At 37.7% G+C, this 19,464-nt stretch overlaps 1 protein-coding gene across 2 annotated transcripts; it reads left to right on the top strand.

Annotated features, from left to right (window-relative positions):
- Positions 1-1,046: 1,046 nt before the first annotated feature.
- AMIGO1 (adhesion molecule with Ig like domain 1) lies at positions 1,047-11,419 on the top strand. 2 transcript variants are annotated; one of them, XM_072137382.1, is made up of 3 exons: positions 1,047-1,293; positions 3,078-3,285; positions 4,721-11,419. In XM_072137382.1, the coding sequence occupies exon 3, from the start codon at positions 5,000-5,002 to the stop codon at positions 6,515-6,517; it is 1,518 nt and encodes a 505-aa protein (XP_071993483.1). In that variant the 5' UTR covers positions 1,047-1,293; positions 3,078-3,285; positions 4,721-4,999; the 3' UTR covers positions 6,518-11,419. The 2 variants fall into 2 exon arrangements, with proteins under 2 accessions (XP_071993483.1, XP_071993482.1); XM_072137381.1 differs by lacking the exon at positions 3,078-3,285.
- The last annotated feature ends 8,045 nt before the right edge of the window (positions 11,420-19,464 follow it).

Genomic DNA, 19,464 nt, shown 5'->3' with positions numbered 1-19,464 from the left:
CATAGGAGTCTAAATGCTTATGTGTTGGAATAATTATGATTTGTACAAATATGGAATCATTGCCTACGCTATATTTACAATGCATTATAACTGGGAATAGTACTCCAAGCATGGTATTCTTTTTTATCTATATGGAGAGTGTATTTTATGGGAACTTTTGTACATTTTGTAAATGTTTTAAGAGTTAACTGGTATTTATACCAGTCCCTTACTTGCCCTCCCCATACCATGATTAAGACTATGATTAGTCAAAAAGCGTCAGTGTGGGGGCTACATGTTTATTTTACTATAGACTTTTATATGCCTAAAGAAAGAAGATTTATTTTAAAACTCGTTTTATTGTGTACAACAGTCACAATAAAGGAAAAATATCACAATACATTATGCTATGTCTTTACATATCGTGTGTACACAATTTATTGAAACAGGAGAAAAGCATTTAAGAAACAACTGCAGTCCTGCTTCTAGACCACGTCCATGTTTTCCACCAGATATGGGGTACCATTCTAGAGTTCCTCTCCCAGTAGACTCTCCGTCCCGCTAATGTGTAATGCAGCACCTCTGATGTACTATAAAGTCTTCTCAGCTAACAGAGTTGTGGACCTTCAGAGTGTATAAACTGCTATGACATTGTTGGAAATGTCTACTCAGTTTGTAAAAATAATTCATGACAAAATAAAAGTAATATATATTGCAGCTGTGATCCCTGGGCACAGGAAATAAGATGGTGAGAGAGATGATGGAAGGTTCTGCAGGGTAGAGGAGAAAGTATGGGCTGGTACAGAGGATAAATGACAGGAATGCATGATTCAAGGACATTGATAAAAGGTTATGAGAAGCTGCAGTCATAGGAAAATGTCAAGGGAAAGAGCCTGACTAAATCTAATAAAAGAAGGAAATAAAAACCAGAATCTGCTGACATTTACTGCAGATCTATAGCAAGTGTCAATAAAGAAGCAACAAAGCCAATCCAGACTACAAGGGCAATGAGTCAATGAGCATCAAGCAGGACTAAACCTCCTCCTTCATTTCTGCCTCCCTCCTCATCTATGCCCCTTGTATCCCTCCTCCTTTTGTCTTTTTCTTCTCCCTCCTTTCTCCTCCTCTTCCCTCTCTCTTTTTAGTCCTTTTCCCTCTCTCTCTTTCACTCTCTCTCCTCCCCCAGCTTCCTGGCACCAATAACAAGAGGGAGATCAGCAGTGGCTGCAGCGGACGAAGCTTTCTGCATGCGGAGGACAGAGAAGAACTGCACCTTGCCTGCGACACAGTGACATGGTGAAGCAAGCTGCTCAGGTACAGTACATAGGCACACATTGACCAGAAATATACTGCTGCAGATGGCATTATCCAGAGCAACACTTCTACAGATTCTTACATATGTACGTAAATAAATTCAACCTGATCTGTAGCATGATTCCTTATATGAATTCATACACTATGAACTATATAGAAGAAATAGGACCCATGGCTCCAAATTAGGTGCACTGATGTGTCAGGATTAGATGAGTTACAGACACATAATCATCATAACGCCTGGTAAAGGTCAGACTGTGCATATATACAGATAACTGTGTATACAAACACACCTTCATCTCTCATCAGCATCCCACTAACATCCATCCTGAAGACCTGCAGTTTATCTGCATCATCCTCATAAACATACAACCCCCTCCCATCCAGTGCTAGGACTAAAGCTGCACTTACTGTATACACTTACTCACCCACCAAATATGACAACAGTATAGGCAGTCCTCCAGGTAGGTCTAGTTGTATTTGTACCACATGCATGCATACATACATACTGTACATGTATACATGTGTCAGGAAAGAATGTATAAGCCATATTATGGATGTGGAAAGGCTGTAAGGAATGAGTCGGGCTGACGCTGGAAGGAATTCTTGGTTTATCTCACAAAATGACTAGTAGTTGAGCTTTAGGCCATATCAAATGTGTCACTAGACTACAGGCAAGGTGATGAAAGCCGTGCCGTGCTTCTTTGTGTTGGGCGACTATAATATATAGGACAGGTTTGTTCTACAAACAAAACAGCTTACATACATCAATGAAGAAAGTGGTAGACTAGATAAGAAGGACCCATGGTCATTTAGGCAATGTGTACCAATTCCTGTTAAGTGAAAAACTGGTACAGTTGTCAAAAGATTTTTAAAAGGTTGATAAAGCAGCCTCCAGAAGCCATTTATCTAATAATATATAGCACCTGGGAATTAATGATGCTATAAAAATAAATAATAATTATCTAAGAAAATGAGCAATACTACCAGAACATGTTAGTATACCCAAAAAGGGACATGAAAGTACATGCTCCAGCCTCTTGCATGCATGTTTTTAGGTGTAGATATTATTGGGCCACGCTTGATCATAATAAATCTAGTAAATTGATCAAAACAGTGCAAGCTGCAGTTAAATGGGTTGTCATTTTAGGCATACAGCTTATTTTGAGGTTAGTCATTGAGGTATAATTTCTGCAGTGGCTACTGTAGGTGAAATGTAATTAGTATAACATTTCAATCAAGAATATAATAAAATTCTAATAAAGATTCTTTCTGTTCTAATGTATAGAAATGTTGTCCATGCGTTCTTAAAAAACATGTACAGGGATAATTATATCTTTGGTTTTCTTAGCTTTTTACATCAAGTGTGCGCATCATTACAGGTCATTTGAAAATGGGTTGCAACTTACAACGGTTAGTAGTTTAGGACCTCTGTTAGGTACATTTACAAATTATATATTGAAATAATATATTTTAGAGTAAATATATAATTGCTGAATGAGAAAGTCAGCTGGTCCATGATCAAAGCAACAGCATCCTAATTTTACTCATCACTTACATGTTTGCCGCCAAAATAGGTGAGTCACTTGGTATTAGGCACAATAAACTCTGCTCAAATATGGAAGTGGGCTTTGTTTTGCATCATCTGGCACATTATTTGTTGTGGACATCCATCTCTTGATTTAAAGGGAACCTGCAACACCCACTTCTTCCTCTGTCCTCTGGTAAACACACCCCCTGGACTCCTTCTGCACATATCATTTATACCCCTTTCTGTTCTGCAGCTTAGCAGGAGGTGTGTCCAAGGACATGTAAACCAGGACAGTGGAGGAAAATGGTGTTGCAGCCTAACTATGGACAACTCAGGAACACAACCAGCTGACTCAATCCACAGGATTACTATGCAGAATGTGGGAGTTTATTTTATAATTCACAAGAGCTGCTGACTCATTTCAATATCTTTATGCAGATCAACTCACTACAGAAAATGAGGTAGGACTTTTGGTTTGTGGAGATAGAAGTGCCTGACAGGTTCTCTCTAAGGTTCTGTTTTAAATGCAAGCTGAAATAGTCTAACTTCGCATGAAACAAGAATTTAATTTTTTTTTACCAGGCCAGAATTATAGCATACTCCACATATAGAATCTGATAATATTTCTTATTATGTTTTTTAATTATAGGTATCAATAATAGGGTCTCAATTTTGTTACATAAGCATGGATGTATGCTTTTAGTAAAACCCATTCTAGTATTTGACAAAGTTCTCATAAGACCTAGATGGTCTGGTGAAATGTCTCCAATGGTCAATAAGAAGGGATACCATAGGATTGTATAATTTCTTAGCAAATATAGGCAGGTTATAAAGACAATGGGTAAGAATGGACTCACTGTACCACCTTAATAGTCTGACTTTTACCCTTCAACCCCCATACAGGGACCTGGACTTCATGTGGTGAGAACACAACTCTTAGTGTAGTCCTACTTAAAGCTGGCTCTGGTGGGTCATGATACTTAGGAACGAAGCACAACAAGGCATGCAGAGAAACAAGCCACCAGATCAAGGACAGCCAGCAACAATACATGCAAATAAATCAGAGACAGAACATAGTCAGTAACAGCAGAATCAGAAGCATAGTCAAAGGAGTGGGGTCACACCAAGTAGGAAAGTAGGACACTAGGAACCTTAATCCCCCGTAATATCCTTCTGGAAAAGGCCCTTTTATAACTACAGGTAAACATGGACATTTACACCAGGCATACTGGGCCTATAAATCGGAGAATGAAGACACAAGGGCAACACACCAACGCAACTATGCAGGAGAGGTAGAAGCAGCAAGAACGGGGCATGCAGGAGATTACCTCTACCCCATCAGCTTATATCCTGTACACCTGACAGGTGATCTGTAGGCAAAAGAAAGAGTTACACACCAAAAAAAGACTAAAAGAGTTGTCTGTGGTTTGAAAAATATGTCTGCTTTCTTCATGAGAAAAAAGATCCACAACTAACCTACCCCACAAGGGTAGTGAATGGTACTGAAACCACTAGCTCCACTCATTTCTATACTACTGAGCTGCAACTGGGGGCAAAAACCTGGGTCAGATGTGGTGCTGTTTTTGAAAAAAAAAAGCCATGATTTTCAAAATTGGACAATCCCTTTAATTAAGAAAAATAGAAAACCTGAGATCAGATAAATAATATTTAATTTTGTAATTGCACTTAGTTAAAGGGGTCTTCCAATATTAATATATTAATACACATAATCAATATCTTTTCTTGGAACATAGAAAAGGACAATGGAAAATAATGGAAAAATATTATTAGTGTGAGATTTACATACAAAAAAATAAAAATGATTTTGTATTTGAAATATATATTGTAATTATTGCAAATCGTAATTTAACATTGTTATTTTTGTCTTTCTTACAGGGGTTTGCTTGTGTGGAATAATTACCCTTTAATCCCTTTTATGAACCTGCATTTGGTTCCTACTATGCCATAATGGACCTGGACACAACAAAATTTTCAAGCCTGATTGTCTGAACACATAAAGTATGGGGTGATTCAGTAATTTCTAAAGACTTCTGTGCATCATACTCATCATGTTTTTAGGATCTATACTGTTCTGTGTGAGTAAATGTCTGAAACCCATGGTCTGGTACAGTGCAATAGTATTAAGAGCCTACTACCTGTAACCAATCTCTCACTATGTGGCTATCCTGTGTCTTCTGGCCACAACTCTTTTGGGCCTTCAGTCTTTGCTATCTTGTAGAGATTATAACATGGTTAGAAGCATCTCCACTAAACTGCCAAGAAACTTGTGTCTGTGCAAGCGATGTCATCACTTGCTCCAAAAAAGCGCTGCCTGTGATCCCTAGTGGCCTACCAAAGTACATAACAATGTTGGACCTCACCCACAACAACTTATCACGTCTGCGGGCTGAATGGACTCCATTTCCTCTTAAGAGACTGCACACTTTACTGCTGTCACACAATCATATTACTTTTGTATCGTCAGAGGCTTTCCATATGACCCCAAACCTGCGTCACTTAGACCTATCCTGTAATAAATTGAGAGCACTTGATGAAAATGCATTTAGTGCTTTGGAAAACCTTGAGGTCCTTATTCTCTTTAAAAATGCAATTGCAGAAATTGATCGCAGTGCTTTTGATGAAATGCTGCACTTGCAGAAGCTGTACCTGAGCTACAATTTAGTGACACGCTTCCCTACTGAACTGGTAAATGGAGAGAAATTGCCAGAGTTATCATTACTTGATCTCTCTTTCAATAAAATGAAGAGTCTCCCTGTGCCACAACTTCGAGGGCTGCCTGCCTGGCTAAGCAACAGACTTTACTTACATGGAAATCAACTGACCTGCAACTGTGAATTGTATGGACTGTACTGGCATTGGCATGTCAGACAGCTGGCATCTACTGTGGACTTCAGAGAACAATTACGGTGTTACCCACCTTCCCAGCAAAGAACTGTTTCCATAAATGTATTTTCCCTCAATGAAAGTGAATTCATGAACTGCACAATTGTGCGAGAGAGCGGAATAGAAACGTATCTGGGGGAAACAATCATTTTAAACTGTGACACTAAGCAAAGAGATATAGACCATGTATGGATGACTCCTAAAAATGAGATACACAGACAATTTGATGGGGAAGAAACAAACAGCAGCATTCATGTTCTGAATAATGGAAGTCTCCAAATAAGACATATCCTTTTGGATCATCAGGGCACATACACATGCTATGCTCAAAGTGAAGCACTGAATGAGACCCTCTATGTGACTCTCAGTGTGTTTAATTTAACAAGACATGTGCATCCAGATACACTTAATACTGCATATACCACTCTTGTGGGCTGTGTGGCTAGTGTCATTCTTGTCCTTATTTACTTATATTTGACACCATGCCGCTGCTGGTGTAGGACAAGTGATAGAAGTCAAGGAGAGGACAGGGACAGTATCCATTCGTCCGTCCTCAGTGCAACTCCTAACCATGAGACTACCAGTGATAAAGCAGCTCTCAGTCGTCATGTGGCTTTTCTGGAGCCTCCTGGAGATCTGCGGGGTCAAAATGGAAAACTTAAACCTAATGGTTCACAGGATGTTTCTGGGATAAAAAACAACTTACTACAAGCCGCATCTCCACAAAGAAAGCTGTCAGATCCTGGATCAATAAGTTCTGTGTTTTCCGACACTCCTATTGTAGTGTGAGGGGTAAATACTAAATTATAGTTGCAAAGATCTAATAAGTAACCTTCAACTCTAGAAGTCTTATAAAAAAATCTCCTGAAAGTGCATGTGCATGTCAGGTTTATGTTCAGAGACCCAAGAAGATGAGAGAGGTAAAGAAAAGTTTTTAAAATTGTAAATGGAATGTTACTATGGTAGGAATAAAGAAGATAATAATCTCAAGGGTCATGGGGATGATGAAAACATTTCTGAACTAAATATACTGTATTAGATCTAGTCTGGCTGTAAGTAATCTAAATAGATGGGGGAAAATAGCATAGAAATAAACATACAACAAATTAAACAGCAACTAGACTCAAGATTTAATCTAGGAAATATTTTTAGTTTTCTATTGTTTTTATTCTTTACCTTATATGCCATAACTACTATGTTTAATACATGCCATAGCTGTACTATGACCATGAACTCTGGCTGGTGTCAACAATGGAAAGCACAAGCTTCTAAAGTAGTGTAGCTTGAAAGTCATATAAAGTAAAAAAATAACAAACATGAAACATTGTGATGGCCTATACTCAGTATGCCATCAATAGCTGATTGGGCTTTTCAGGTTTGTTGTTTGAGTCCTGCTCTATACTATGAACAGAGCTACAAGTAGATGAGCCTTTGCCCTGTATAGAAGCCATGCGCTATTAATGCAGCTCACCTGCAGTTACCCCTTAGCTAAGAATAATACGTCCAAGTGGATATCATCTAAGTATTATGTCATTTTGTACATTTTATACTCACAAATGTGGTATTGGCATTATTACATATATCACTCCTACAAATTATACCAATTAACACTTACAGCCATTCACTAATAAGGTAAAAATATCCTTCTCTGAAAAAAAAAAGAAAGAACCATGGAGAAGCCCTTTAAAGTCTGGGATAGTATTAAGCACATTCTTTTATATGTATACAAATATCCATCATATGCCAAGTAGGTTTATTGTCCTCTACATGTGACAGTTTGTAGTCCTGGGAATATATTAATGGGTGACTGAAAACTTGACTGTTTTGTAAAGTGAAGTAGCTGCATAAGCACTCTCAGCCATGTTCCATCACCTCTCTATATGTAATACCCTCTTTTCCTAAATGTGCTCAAAACTACACCGTTATTTATATACAAGGATTATGAAGTCTAGTATGACAGAGTTGCTGCAGAATTGTTAGGGGTGTCAATATTATAAACTATATTCTGTATTGTTTTCTCCACCTCAAATTCTAACTGAAAATGTGCCAAAATATTGATTCTCTATATCTTAGATCTATCTCAAGCTGACCATGGACTATACTTAGCTCTCTGCCTCAGCTGTAACTCCCAACTTGCCCATAGACATCATTGAATAGATATGTTTTCAGTGGGAAGAATAGAATGATCCTTTTCTAGGCTCTCTAGTATGGTAACACAGATTTTGACATGTTAAATGTTGGGCATGTTGAAGAACAATGAAAACGAACTGCAAAACACTAGTGGATTTTATTTCCTGGCTGAACAAAATCCAACAATCCACATCCTAAAAATCTTTACAAATTGCTGCCGAGAGACCAGTGTAAACAATAGATTGTAGGCACATTATTGCATAGAGCAGTCTCTCACTGCTGAAGCCAGTTTGCCAATTAAGGCTTTTTATAGATTTTTTGGAACACCATTCCTATCCGGTAGAGGCTAATGGCTGGGCTTTCCAACAAGATCACTAAGTAACCTCTTAATGGAGGAATAATAAGAATGGGTGATCACCTCCTCACTATGTATAGGTTAAAGTTTCCAGGCTTTTTCCAAAAAATTTTCACACAAAAGGATATATCAACTTAAAGAGCTTTCACCACCTTCTCCAACTTTTTGTATTATTTAATAGGTACCACCTGACTGTATCTGGCATAGTTAAAAAAAAATTCTCTGCACCATTCTTAAGCAATTAATATATTTTTTTTCAGATCATCATTGTCAGATGAGCCGAGCCAAGCTATCTTTTCAGCCCAGAAAACCCCATATGACTAGTTTCAAGATAGCTTAAATAACTACTGTTCTAATTACACTCTCTGTAAGATGTATGGACACTGATTGCTTGGGAATGGTAATGGCTAGAGAGAAAAATTCTAGCTATGCCTGAATCAGGATGTAAAAAGCTTTTGTTGGTGGTGAACGGGCTACAATGGGGCTTTTTTACAGGATGTAAAAAACTTTTGTTGGTGGTGAATGCACTACACTGGGGCTTTTTTACAGTGCTTATGATAAAAGGCCACAGTGGGTAAAAAATATTTTAAAAATTGCTTACCTCCCCAATTCACTGCCATTCTCAGGTCCTCTTCTAGATATGTAGGAAATGACAACTTAAAGGGGTGTGCCACAAGATACTTATCCCCTATCTTCAGAAACACTGATGATGTGAGTTGAGGACCCCTACTTTCCTGAAGTGCCCTACTGTCAAAGCAGAGAAGGTACACATGCTCAGTCTACACTCAATTCACTTTGAGCCCCACAGAATATGAATGTAGACCAGGATGAGCATGTGCACTTGTTTCCCATTTACATGGTTTCCAGCCATCAGACCCAGGGCAGTCACTTATCTCATATCATGTGGCTATGAAATAATTCATAAACTCTTTAACTACTAAGTAACAGCTGTATTCCATAAATTGCATTCTGGTTGGTGCATTGATTTGGGCTGCAGCTATAGCTCAATAGTTAACATCAATCAGATGCACTTTAGTAGTATTATAAGTCTCAGTGTAGCCCTAGAGCAAGAGTGGCAAACTTATGACACATGTGACTATGGTGGCCCCTTAGAGCTTTTATTGTGGGCACCCAGACTATTTCTCCAGAACAGAGTTTGCCAGACAGGACTCAAGGCCTCCTGTTGCTGTCCAAAGCAGTCCAGGATGTTCAGTGATCAGTAATTTTGTCATTCAGCCCAGGTTGCAGATCCTAGAGGAGAAGTAAGGTGTGGATGAAGTTGGATTATCATTGGTGCTCCTAATTCATACCTCCTTTTCTTGGGGTTCTGGAGGGATGTTACACTGATAATCTCAATTTCTCCTCCTTATTTTCAATGTACTGGTGGCCTCAGGATGCCAATATGCTTGAAAGTAGGAAGCAACAAGTAACTGTTTAATGTGCTGTGTTGGAACTTTACAATAAATGGGTGGGTTTTGGTTGTAGTTTGGCACTCAGTATCTGTAAGGTTCGCCGTTACTGCTCTAGAGTTACTTGTGAGAAACTAAGCAGTTCTAACAAAAGCTCTATCTATTAGATCTTGCTTTCATATACTCTTATATCTCCTATAAGAGTAAGAGATCACAGAAAATAGAAAATTACTGTAAAGATGTTTAAATGTACTATTCTGCATGTTAAAAAGGAAGGCAAAAGAGATAAACAACATGGACAGAATTTTACATACTCAGGAAAGGTAGATAAAGTACTATTAGAAATTATACATCATCTCACATAAGTATAATATATTGTACCAAACTACTGGTACACCTCGATTAGCCGGGTTCTGTATTGGGCAGGTAAACAGCACAATTAAGAGCACTAAGTTAACCTTCTGTTGTGTAGTCATTATTAGACATACACTGAGGAGGATTTACCACTACTTATTTTTTTTTTCTACTACTTTTAAGACTGAGACAAATAAGTCCTACCTTAGACGAAAAATTCTTAAAAAGAAGTAGAAGAAGCCAAAGCGATGCTAACCCCCACCCCCCTACCCAATGTGGTTTTTTCCTTGACTCTAGTGTTCTCTGGGGGGGAACCATATACTGTTGGTCTCAAAATCATTTACTTGTGTATTTGTTAGAAAAGTTGATTTTATTTGTCTAGACCTTCTGTGTATCTTGTTGGTTAAATGTTTAAATACTTACAATTGGTGTTTTATATGGATCTGTGTCATTTAGTTTCCCTTGTCCCTGTGTAAACTTACAGCTGCATGATGCAATTGAGACTAAATTGCCTCTTATGAGTAATGCTAGCCACACAGGATTTTTTTTTTCATTGTTATCATTATTTAATGTTTAGAAATTCCTACATTTTTTCTGTCTCACTACATGCTAAAATACATGATGAACCAATTAAATGTGCACACTAAGTCCGCGGTCACATGTTCTGCTAGCGTTGCATTCATAATATGACACAGGGGGTGGGCGTCGGCCCGATCACATATGCGTTACCAGAGAAAAGCATGCCATCGATAACCAGGACCCTGGTGTCTTGGGTTTAAACACTATAAGACACCGGGGCCTGGTTACTGATCGCATGCATTTCCCTGGAAACGCATATGCGATCAGGCAGATTCCCACCCCCTGTGCTTTAGCGTCATGTTATGAACACAACGCTAGCGGAACGTGTGAACACGGTGTAGACAGTTGCCATTCATGATGGTAACTGACGGCTATAATTGGTTAATATAGACTGGCATGGAAGCGTAATTTGAGACCTATTGATACAATAACATGAATGCACTGGATGTGTTGTAATTTAATATTGAGAGAAATGATTTCCTGTGTGTCTAAGATGTTAGAAAAAGTAAAAAAATACAGTATTAATGTATTCATTGTTTTACTGTGTCCATTGTAAGAAAAAAAAAACACAACTAGAAAATTCAGGCACTTTATAAATGATACCTTTGTTTGGAGATATGCCATATACATTAATTTATGTCTGTTTGCCTTCTATGTTTCTTCTTACTACTTATAAATCTTATTGTATGTCTTCCCCTGTAAGCAGAAGGGATGAGCTCCCTGTAAGAAATATACAAATATATATATACATATATAAATAAATATATAAATATAGATCTCACTTTATTTATTTAAGTCCAACACATGACTGAATTGTTATGATAGTCTGAATTCTGGAAATAAACATTTCAGTATGTGATCAAATTCTGTGCAGACTATGTTTTTATGCACACATGAACAGATTTGTAACTTACTGTGCCTAAACCAAGGGACAATTGTACGAAATGTATCACATGTTTAAAAAAAAATGGGCACATCTTTAAATCAAACACTTTAGAAGTAATTTATATTAGTTTTTTTCTTGTTATATTTGCAACTTTGTTGAGCACATTGGTTACTTTTTTCTCAGTATGTTCAGTTTTTTTTTTCCAGAAAAGTTAACCACAACCAAGTTTTCTAGAGTTGCTCCTGATCTTTCTTTGGAATCCAGTCACAAATGTTTGTGCAATGGTAGCAAAGTAGCCAATTCTCTCCGGCTGTCATGAGAACAAGCTTAGAAGTAGTTACCTAAGAATGCAATTTTTGTGCTTCTATTACAAAAAAAACAACAAACTGAGATGCCAGATTTATCACTCTCTTAGATAACTCAAGCAAGCCCACTCTCCCCCCCCCACCCCCCCAAAAAAATGAAAGGTGCAAATTTCCTGACTAAAGATAATTGACCCTCTTTGTGTTCTAAAATGTTACTCTACTTTCTAAGCCACTGACCGTACATAGATTGCAAAAAATTGGGTAATTTGGGTACATTCGCTGGAAGAGCTAGTCACCTCTACTTTTCCAAAGTGAAAGGTGACAAAATGCAAAGAGTTTGAAATTACTTTTTAACACAAGAATACAGTTCAGGTCTTGATAAATTTATTTTAATAAAGAATCCAAAATAGACAACATTTTGTTGCATGGCTTCTATCCTCCTAGTGTCATTCCACTCTGCCCTCCATCACTGTGTGATGCTCGTCCTTACTCCTCCCTCTCCTGCTTTTTAACCAAGTCCTGAACATGCACTGCACATTCAGAGTGTAATCTATCTTCACTAATGCTTGGTTAGGAAAAGTAATTTAAAATGACTAGCCATGACACCAAACTGGAAATGTGTATTCAATTTGGTAGCAGAAGGGTAGTATGGAGAAGAGCGGGTTAGCACAGGATCGAGAAGAGGTGCTGGGCGGTGTTGAAGTTGGAAGGGACAGTGTTCAGTGCGCAAATCAACACTTATGTTGAACCAATACCTTATTTACATAATTGATAAAGTAATATTTTTCTGCTTACCACGGTACAAAGAACTGTAATTAGTCACAAGTTTTCATTTGGGAGATTTGCATTATTCTTGATATTGTTTCCCTCTACAACTTTAGGAGTTACTTGGCTTAACATATGTTTAAGTTGGACATGGTACTTTCATTGTAAGCCTAACCACAGCACTTGAGGTGCCATAAAACACGGGACAAAGAGCTAGAACAATTGGCTTCATGTTATTTGTTGCAAGGGGAAGCAGTAAATGCAGCAGTGGCTCCCATACTGAAATTTTTTCATCCCAAGATTCATAACTTTTTTATTTTCTTGTTGAGTTACAGTACTTTTATGTCTTTTTGTGGAATACATTGTTTTATTTAATGGCATTATTTTTGACTAGAAGTACAATTTTCCTTACTTTTATTATGGTAAAAATAACGAGTTACTTTTTTTGCTAAGTACAAATGCAATACCAAATATGTATAGTGCTTTTACATTTTTTGTACAATAAAATGTTATATGAAAGAAGGTAATTTCTGACTTGCATATAGAGAACCTTACCGTTCTTTAAGTTTTTCTGTTATTGCAGATGTACGAGGGCTACTTTCTGTGGAATGAGTTATAGTTTTTATAAGTATCATTTTAGGTTGCATAAAATGTTTTAGGGAGAAAAACTCTGATGTCATTATGATTTTTAGGTTGCATAAAATGTTTTAGGGAGACAAACTCTGATGCCATTATGATTTTTACCAAATTGTCATATGTGATTCCCCTTTTATAAACAAACAGAACAATGCCCATACTTTGTTCTTCATCCAACGTGAAGTTCTTTGCAATGTGTGTTCTTTATTTCCAGTGGTATGGCATTTTCTGTTCTGAAGCTGCTTGTCAAGAATCTTCAGCAGCAGTAAAGTGCATAAAGACTAACCTTTTTCAGTCTCTGTCCTGAAGCAGAGTCAAATTTAGTCTGCCCACAGTTCCCATGATACTTCATTAAGTAAGTTAGCAATAAATCCAGTTAGATTTCTACAAGTAAACACTGCTGCAGCTTTCATCACATGGCAGAGCATGGAGAATATAATAAATAGTAGAAAACATCAGTGAAATTGTTACATGAGCTTTGTGCTGTGTGAGAACTAAGAGATGATAACTTTTCCATTGTGCAGATGGAGCAGAAGGTTGGTTAGGGTCTGCAGAGGAGAGTATGACACAACATGAGGTGTAGAGAGAGAAAGAGGAAGTTCTGAAGAATCCCACCTCTCTATTCTGTGTAGGAGACTTCTGCATCCAAACAGCTATTTATTTGTAAAAAAAAAAATATTTATGTATCTGAGTTGCGCTTAAAGGTAAACTATTGAAATAGGGGTTGATTTACACATTTACTGTTTATATATGCGGGCACACACTTTTTAAATTTAATTCTTTATTGTTTTTAATAAGCAATATACAAAAAAGAACATCATGGCAAAAACATATTATAAATGTTACCACATTACAATTTAAATAACTTTTATAAACTTCTATAAAAATTAAAATTTCTCTTCAGATGATTACAGACTCCTATTACCAGAGCTCCCAAACTTTTATCCATTTTTGAATATTACCTGACTTCTTATACCAAATTTTTCCATACTGCCTAATTCTACTAATTACAGGGGTATTCCCACTTGTATGATAAAAAATAATACAATTTTATAATATGCTTTCTGTATCAATTCCTCCAGTTTTTTTTAGATATCTATTTGCTGTCATTCGATAGAAATCATCATTGTTTACTTCCAGTAGACAGAAATATGACCATGGTCACAGAAATGCACAGCTTGTTAATATTATAGAGAGTAAGCAGATCTATGTGTTATAATGAGCCGTGCAATTGTGTGACCATGGTCAGATTTCCGTCCACTGGATGTAAACATAGAAGCTTTCTATAGAAGGACAGCAAGTAGAGATCTATAAAACTGTGAGGAATTGATACAGAAAGTATATTGGAAATTTGTATACATTTTCATTATTCAAACAACAGCAATTATTTTTTGAAATGGGAATACCCCTTTAAGCTTTTCCATTTCCATATGTTTGGGGGTTCTGTACTACCCCATCTTCTTGCTATACAAACACAAGCTAATTTCATAAATTTTAACATGTGGAGTACACATCCACTTCTGAATTCATAAATAAACCAAGCACTGATGTCTGGATAGATGGGGTAAGCATTATTCCCAATTTATTAGACACGTATTCACAGAACTCTTACTATAAAGAAGCCCTGTTAGGGCACTGCAAAGCAGATGTATAAAATCAGGCTCAAAAGGCTCATTTTTCACAAAAGGAATCCTGCTTATTTCCCATCCTATATAGATCTTTTGGTGAGAAATAAATCGTGTGCAGCTGACTAACTTGTGCCGTGGCACAGCAGGGAGTAATACACTCCCTGTCCTGCCACTATGCACAGCACGGCTCCCTGGCAGCACAATGATGTCACTACGTTGCCGGAGCTGGTAGCCTTACTGCAGGACCATGGACAACCACAATCGGAGAGACCAGAAAGGTGAGTACTTTTTTTTTTCTTAAATCCTGCACTGAGAGGATAAAATGTGGGACACAAAATAATGGGGTATTACAAAGGGAGGCATAAGGAGAGGGGCACTATATATGGGACATAAGGGGAGAATTCACTATAAATGGGGCATAATGAGAGGGAGCATAATATAAGTGGGAATAAGGAAAGGGGGCATAATGGAGGGAGCATTATAAGAGGTGGAATTAGGAATGTGGAAATAAGAGAGGGCATTAAGGCAAAAGAGAAGGCATTAATTAAGAATAGAAAATTCTTTAGCACTGGCAACAGAGCTTATAACATAAACAATTTTTATTTCATGTTCTTCTTACAACATTAAAAAAAACTCACACCAACATGGTGTTTTGCCGAATAAACAGATGAGGACAACCATTGGTGTATTGCGGAATAGTAGTGTATTGCGGAATAAACAAATGAGGACAACCAGGTTGTGTATATATTATGAGCTCTATTGAAGATCGAAGATTTTTCGATTATTCATTATTAATGCCTTCTCTTTCCCCACATTCTTAATGCCCCCATTTATAATGCTTGTCCTTGACAATGGTTGTCTTCATCTGTTTATACGGCCATAAACTATGTTGCTGTAAAGGTTTTTTAATGCTGTAAGAAGAAGATGAAATTAAAATTCTGAAGTCTGAAGAGCATCAAATTTCCATTTTTATTAATTAAGAAGGCAGGCAAAAGAGAGGGCATTATAAATGGAGGCATAAGAGGTAGTCTTTAATAATAATTAATAATAATTCTTTATTTATATAGCGCACACAGATTACGCAGCGCTGCACAGGCATGTCAAATTGGTCTTTATTAAGAATGGGACAAGAAAGTGGGCACTTATGAGTATAAGGGCAAAAAGGGGCAATGGGCTTTATGGGCAATAAAGGGTGTGATTACCAAGATAGTGGGAATTAAACTTGGGTAAGATTAAAGGAAGGGGGCAGTATGACTAAAAAGGGACACTTGAGCAGAGGCAAAAAAAATCACAAAAACTGATAGGAAAAGGAGGGTACTATCAACCTCAGATACTCATCCTGACATCAATGTACTTGTTCAAGCTCAAAAAATGCTAGATTTCTCTCACTGAACGTTTTTGTAATGCTCTTCTTTGAAAACTAGATTTTTATGGATAAAGTTGTGATGCTAGTTTTTTTTAAAAAGCTGCTGAAGACGCAGCTTTTTTTAAAAAGTTTGTTAAAGGGGTATTTCCCAGAAGACAAGATTCTTAAAGAGAACCCGTCATGCAAAATAACCCCCCTAAACTAAATATATTTTCATAAACTGCCATTAGAGAGCATTGCCTCTATCCCTTCATTGTCCTTCTACATGCCTGTAAACCTAAGCAATGAGGTCCTAAAGCTGTATGCAAATGACCTGTGAAATGTCCAATGAAGCATTAGCATATTCAAGCTGTCCACTCTATTCATGAGTGGGAGGCACAGCCACACCCCCAGTGCTTGACTGACAGCCTGTATAATGATGTGAGGCTGTATAATGATGTGCTTCCTGGTGCTGGTGGCCACACCCCCTGCAGCCTGTGTGTGCATGTGTGTGTGTGTTTAGGAGAGATACAGCAGCTCCAGGCAGCCATGTTACAGCAGAACATGTCAGATTCATGTGTAGCTGATATCTGTGTGTCTCACCTGTATATTAGGAGGATGCAGCATGTCAGCAGATGACATACACACACTAGCCATGCTTTACTATACATTACACACAGACATGAGCAGGGGGAGGGGAGGAGAGGGGAGGGGTAACAGGGGTGACATCACTACCTCTGACCATGTGACCAGCCTCATTTACATGATAAAAAATAGATGATTTTACAATGAATAATGTATGAAATAACTAGATAAAGGCTGGGATGGGATCCTTGTGAGCTGCTCCAACAGGTAGTAGTGACAGGACAAGTGACACAGACCTAATGACAGGTGTCCTTTAAATATACTCAGGATAAAAAAAATAACACATTCTCTAATTCACTGTTATAAAAAAAATACTGCATTTCACAGTCCTGGTGTATATCTTCTGATTATGGTCATTTATGCCAGATCCTTCTCATGAGTAGGTTCTCCTGTTTGCTTCTCCTCTTTGGACCCTGATTATCTACACACAACGCTAGAGGGAACATAATGGGGAAGATTTATCAAGTGTCTGAAAGTCAGAATATTTCCAGTTGCCCATGGCAACCAATCACAGCTCAGCTTTCATTTTACCAGTGCTCATGAATATTTTAAAGGGGAACTCTGATTGGTAGCCATGAGCAACTAGAAATATTCTGACTTTCAGACACTTGATAAATCTGCCCCAATCTGTCTGCTTAGAGAGTCCCTGCCCACATTCTGGAATTTTACACTGACTATCACTGAGTTATAGGAGCTAAAACAGCATTAAAACTGTTTTGAAATAAGGTAGCCTGCAATTTAAATGAGCCCACCCAAAAAGCCCACTTCATTAAAAACTAAGATTAAAAAGCATTGCCCTTATCCCTAAATGGTTCCTGTTAAAACCTGTTAATGTTAAAAAATTATAGTAATGGAGTCTGGTATATGCAGTGTTCGCTGCACTGCCCTGCCTCTCTAGTTCTGAATGGCAGGTCTCATTGATGTGCGGATCATTGAGAGAAAGTTCTGTTAAAATATTGGGCACTTCTTGTCATGTCACCGGGGTGATGTAATTTCTATATATATTTATATGGGGCAAGATTCTTTTATACTCGCGTGGCTGTGTATATTTATATCGGGCCAGATTCTTTTTATACTGTGGGAGGGGCCTATATAAATTTATATGGAGCCAGATTCGTTTTATGCTTGGCGGGACTGTATATATTTATATGGGTACAGATTCTTCTTACACTGAGGGGGGATGAATATATTTGGGATCAGATTCTTCTTATACTGGGGGGCGGGACGTATATATTTATATGGGGCTAAATTCTTCTTATACTGGGGGTCTGTATATATTTATATGGGGCCAGTTTCTTTTTATACTGAAGGAGGGGGCGTATATATTTATATGGGTCCAGATTCATTTTATACTTGGGGGGACTGTATATATTTATATGGGTCCAGATTCTTCTTATACTTGGGGGGGTGTATATATTCATATGGGGATAGATTCTTCTTATACTGGTGGTATATATATTTATATGGTCCAGATTCGTGTCATACTTGGGGGGACTGTATATATTTATATGGGGACAGATTTGTTTTATACTTGGGGGGACTGTATATATTTATATGGGGATAGATTCTTCTTATACTGGGGGGGGGGGGGGGGTGTATACATTTATATGGGACCAGATTCTTCTTATATGGGAGGGGGTGCGTATATATTTATATGGGGTCTTCTTATACTGGGGGGAGAGCTGTATTTATTTATATGACGACAGATTCTTTTGATATGGGGGGGGCGTATTTATTTATATGGGGCTAAATTCTTCTTATACTGAGGGGGACTGTATATATATATGGGACCAGATTCTACTTATACGGGAGGGGGGCTGTATATATTTATATGGGGACGGATTCTTCTTATATTGATGGGAAGCATATATATTTATATGAGGCCAGATTTTTCTTATACTGGGGGGGCTGTATATATTTATATGGGGTCGGATTCTTATTTTCCAGTGGTGGGGGATATATATATTCATATCGGGACAGATTCTTTTTTTCCTGGGGGGGTCTGTATGTATTCATATTGGGCCGGATACTGTTTATACTGTTGGGGGAGGGGGTCTGTATGTAATAAGCTAAACATATATAGCTTTATATAATATAAATAAATGGGGGTGGCTATATGTGAGGCTGTATATAAATGAACTGGGGGCTTCTAAATATAATAAGGAATCTACCATATATATGGGGCAAGTTAATAATTAAATCATGGGTTTTTCTTTTTGTATATATAGTCAAACTGAGGGGGAATCTATATATGGGGGCAAGATATTAATTAAACTGGGAGGAACTATATGGGAGGCTGTTTATAATTGAACTGAGGGGGTGGGATATTTTGGGGTACAGATAGTAATTCAACAGGGCTGGTGGGCTATGGGAGACTGTAAACTAGTGAGTTCTATATACAGGGCTTGATTTCAATTAAACTAGGTGAGGCTGTATATGGGATACAGTATATTACTAAGCTGCGAGGGGTGTATATGGTATACAGTATATTACTAAGTTGGGGGGCTGTATATGGGATACAGTATATTACTAAGCTGGGAGGGCTGTATATGGGATACAGCATATTACTAAGCTGGTGGCTGTATATGGGATACAGTATATTACTAAGCTGTGAGTGCTGTATATGGGATACAGTATATTACTAAGCTGGGTGCTTTATATGGGATACAGTATATTACTAAGTTAGGGGGGCTGTATAT

This window comes from Engystomops pustulosus, chromosome 2, assembly GCF_040894005.1.
Source record: "Engystomops pustulosus chromosome 2, aEngPut4.maternal, whole genome shotgun sequence".
Classification (NCBI taxonomy): Eukaryota; Metazoa; Chordata; class Amphibia; order Anura; family Leptodactylidae; genus Engystomops; species Engystomops pustulosus.
This window is presented reverse-complemented; position numbering and strand designations above follow the sequence as displayed.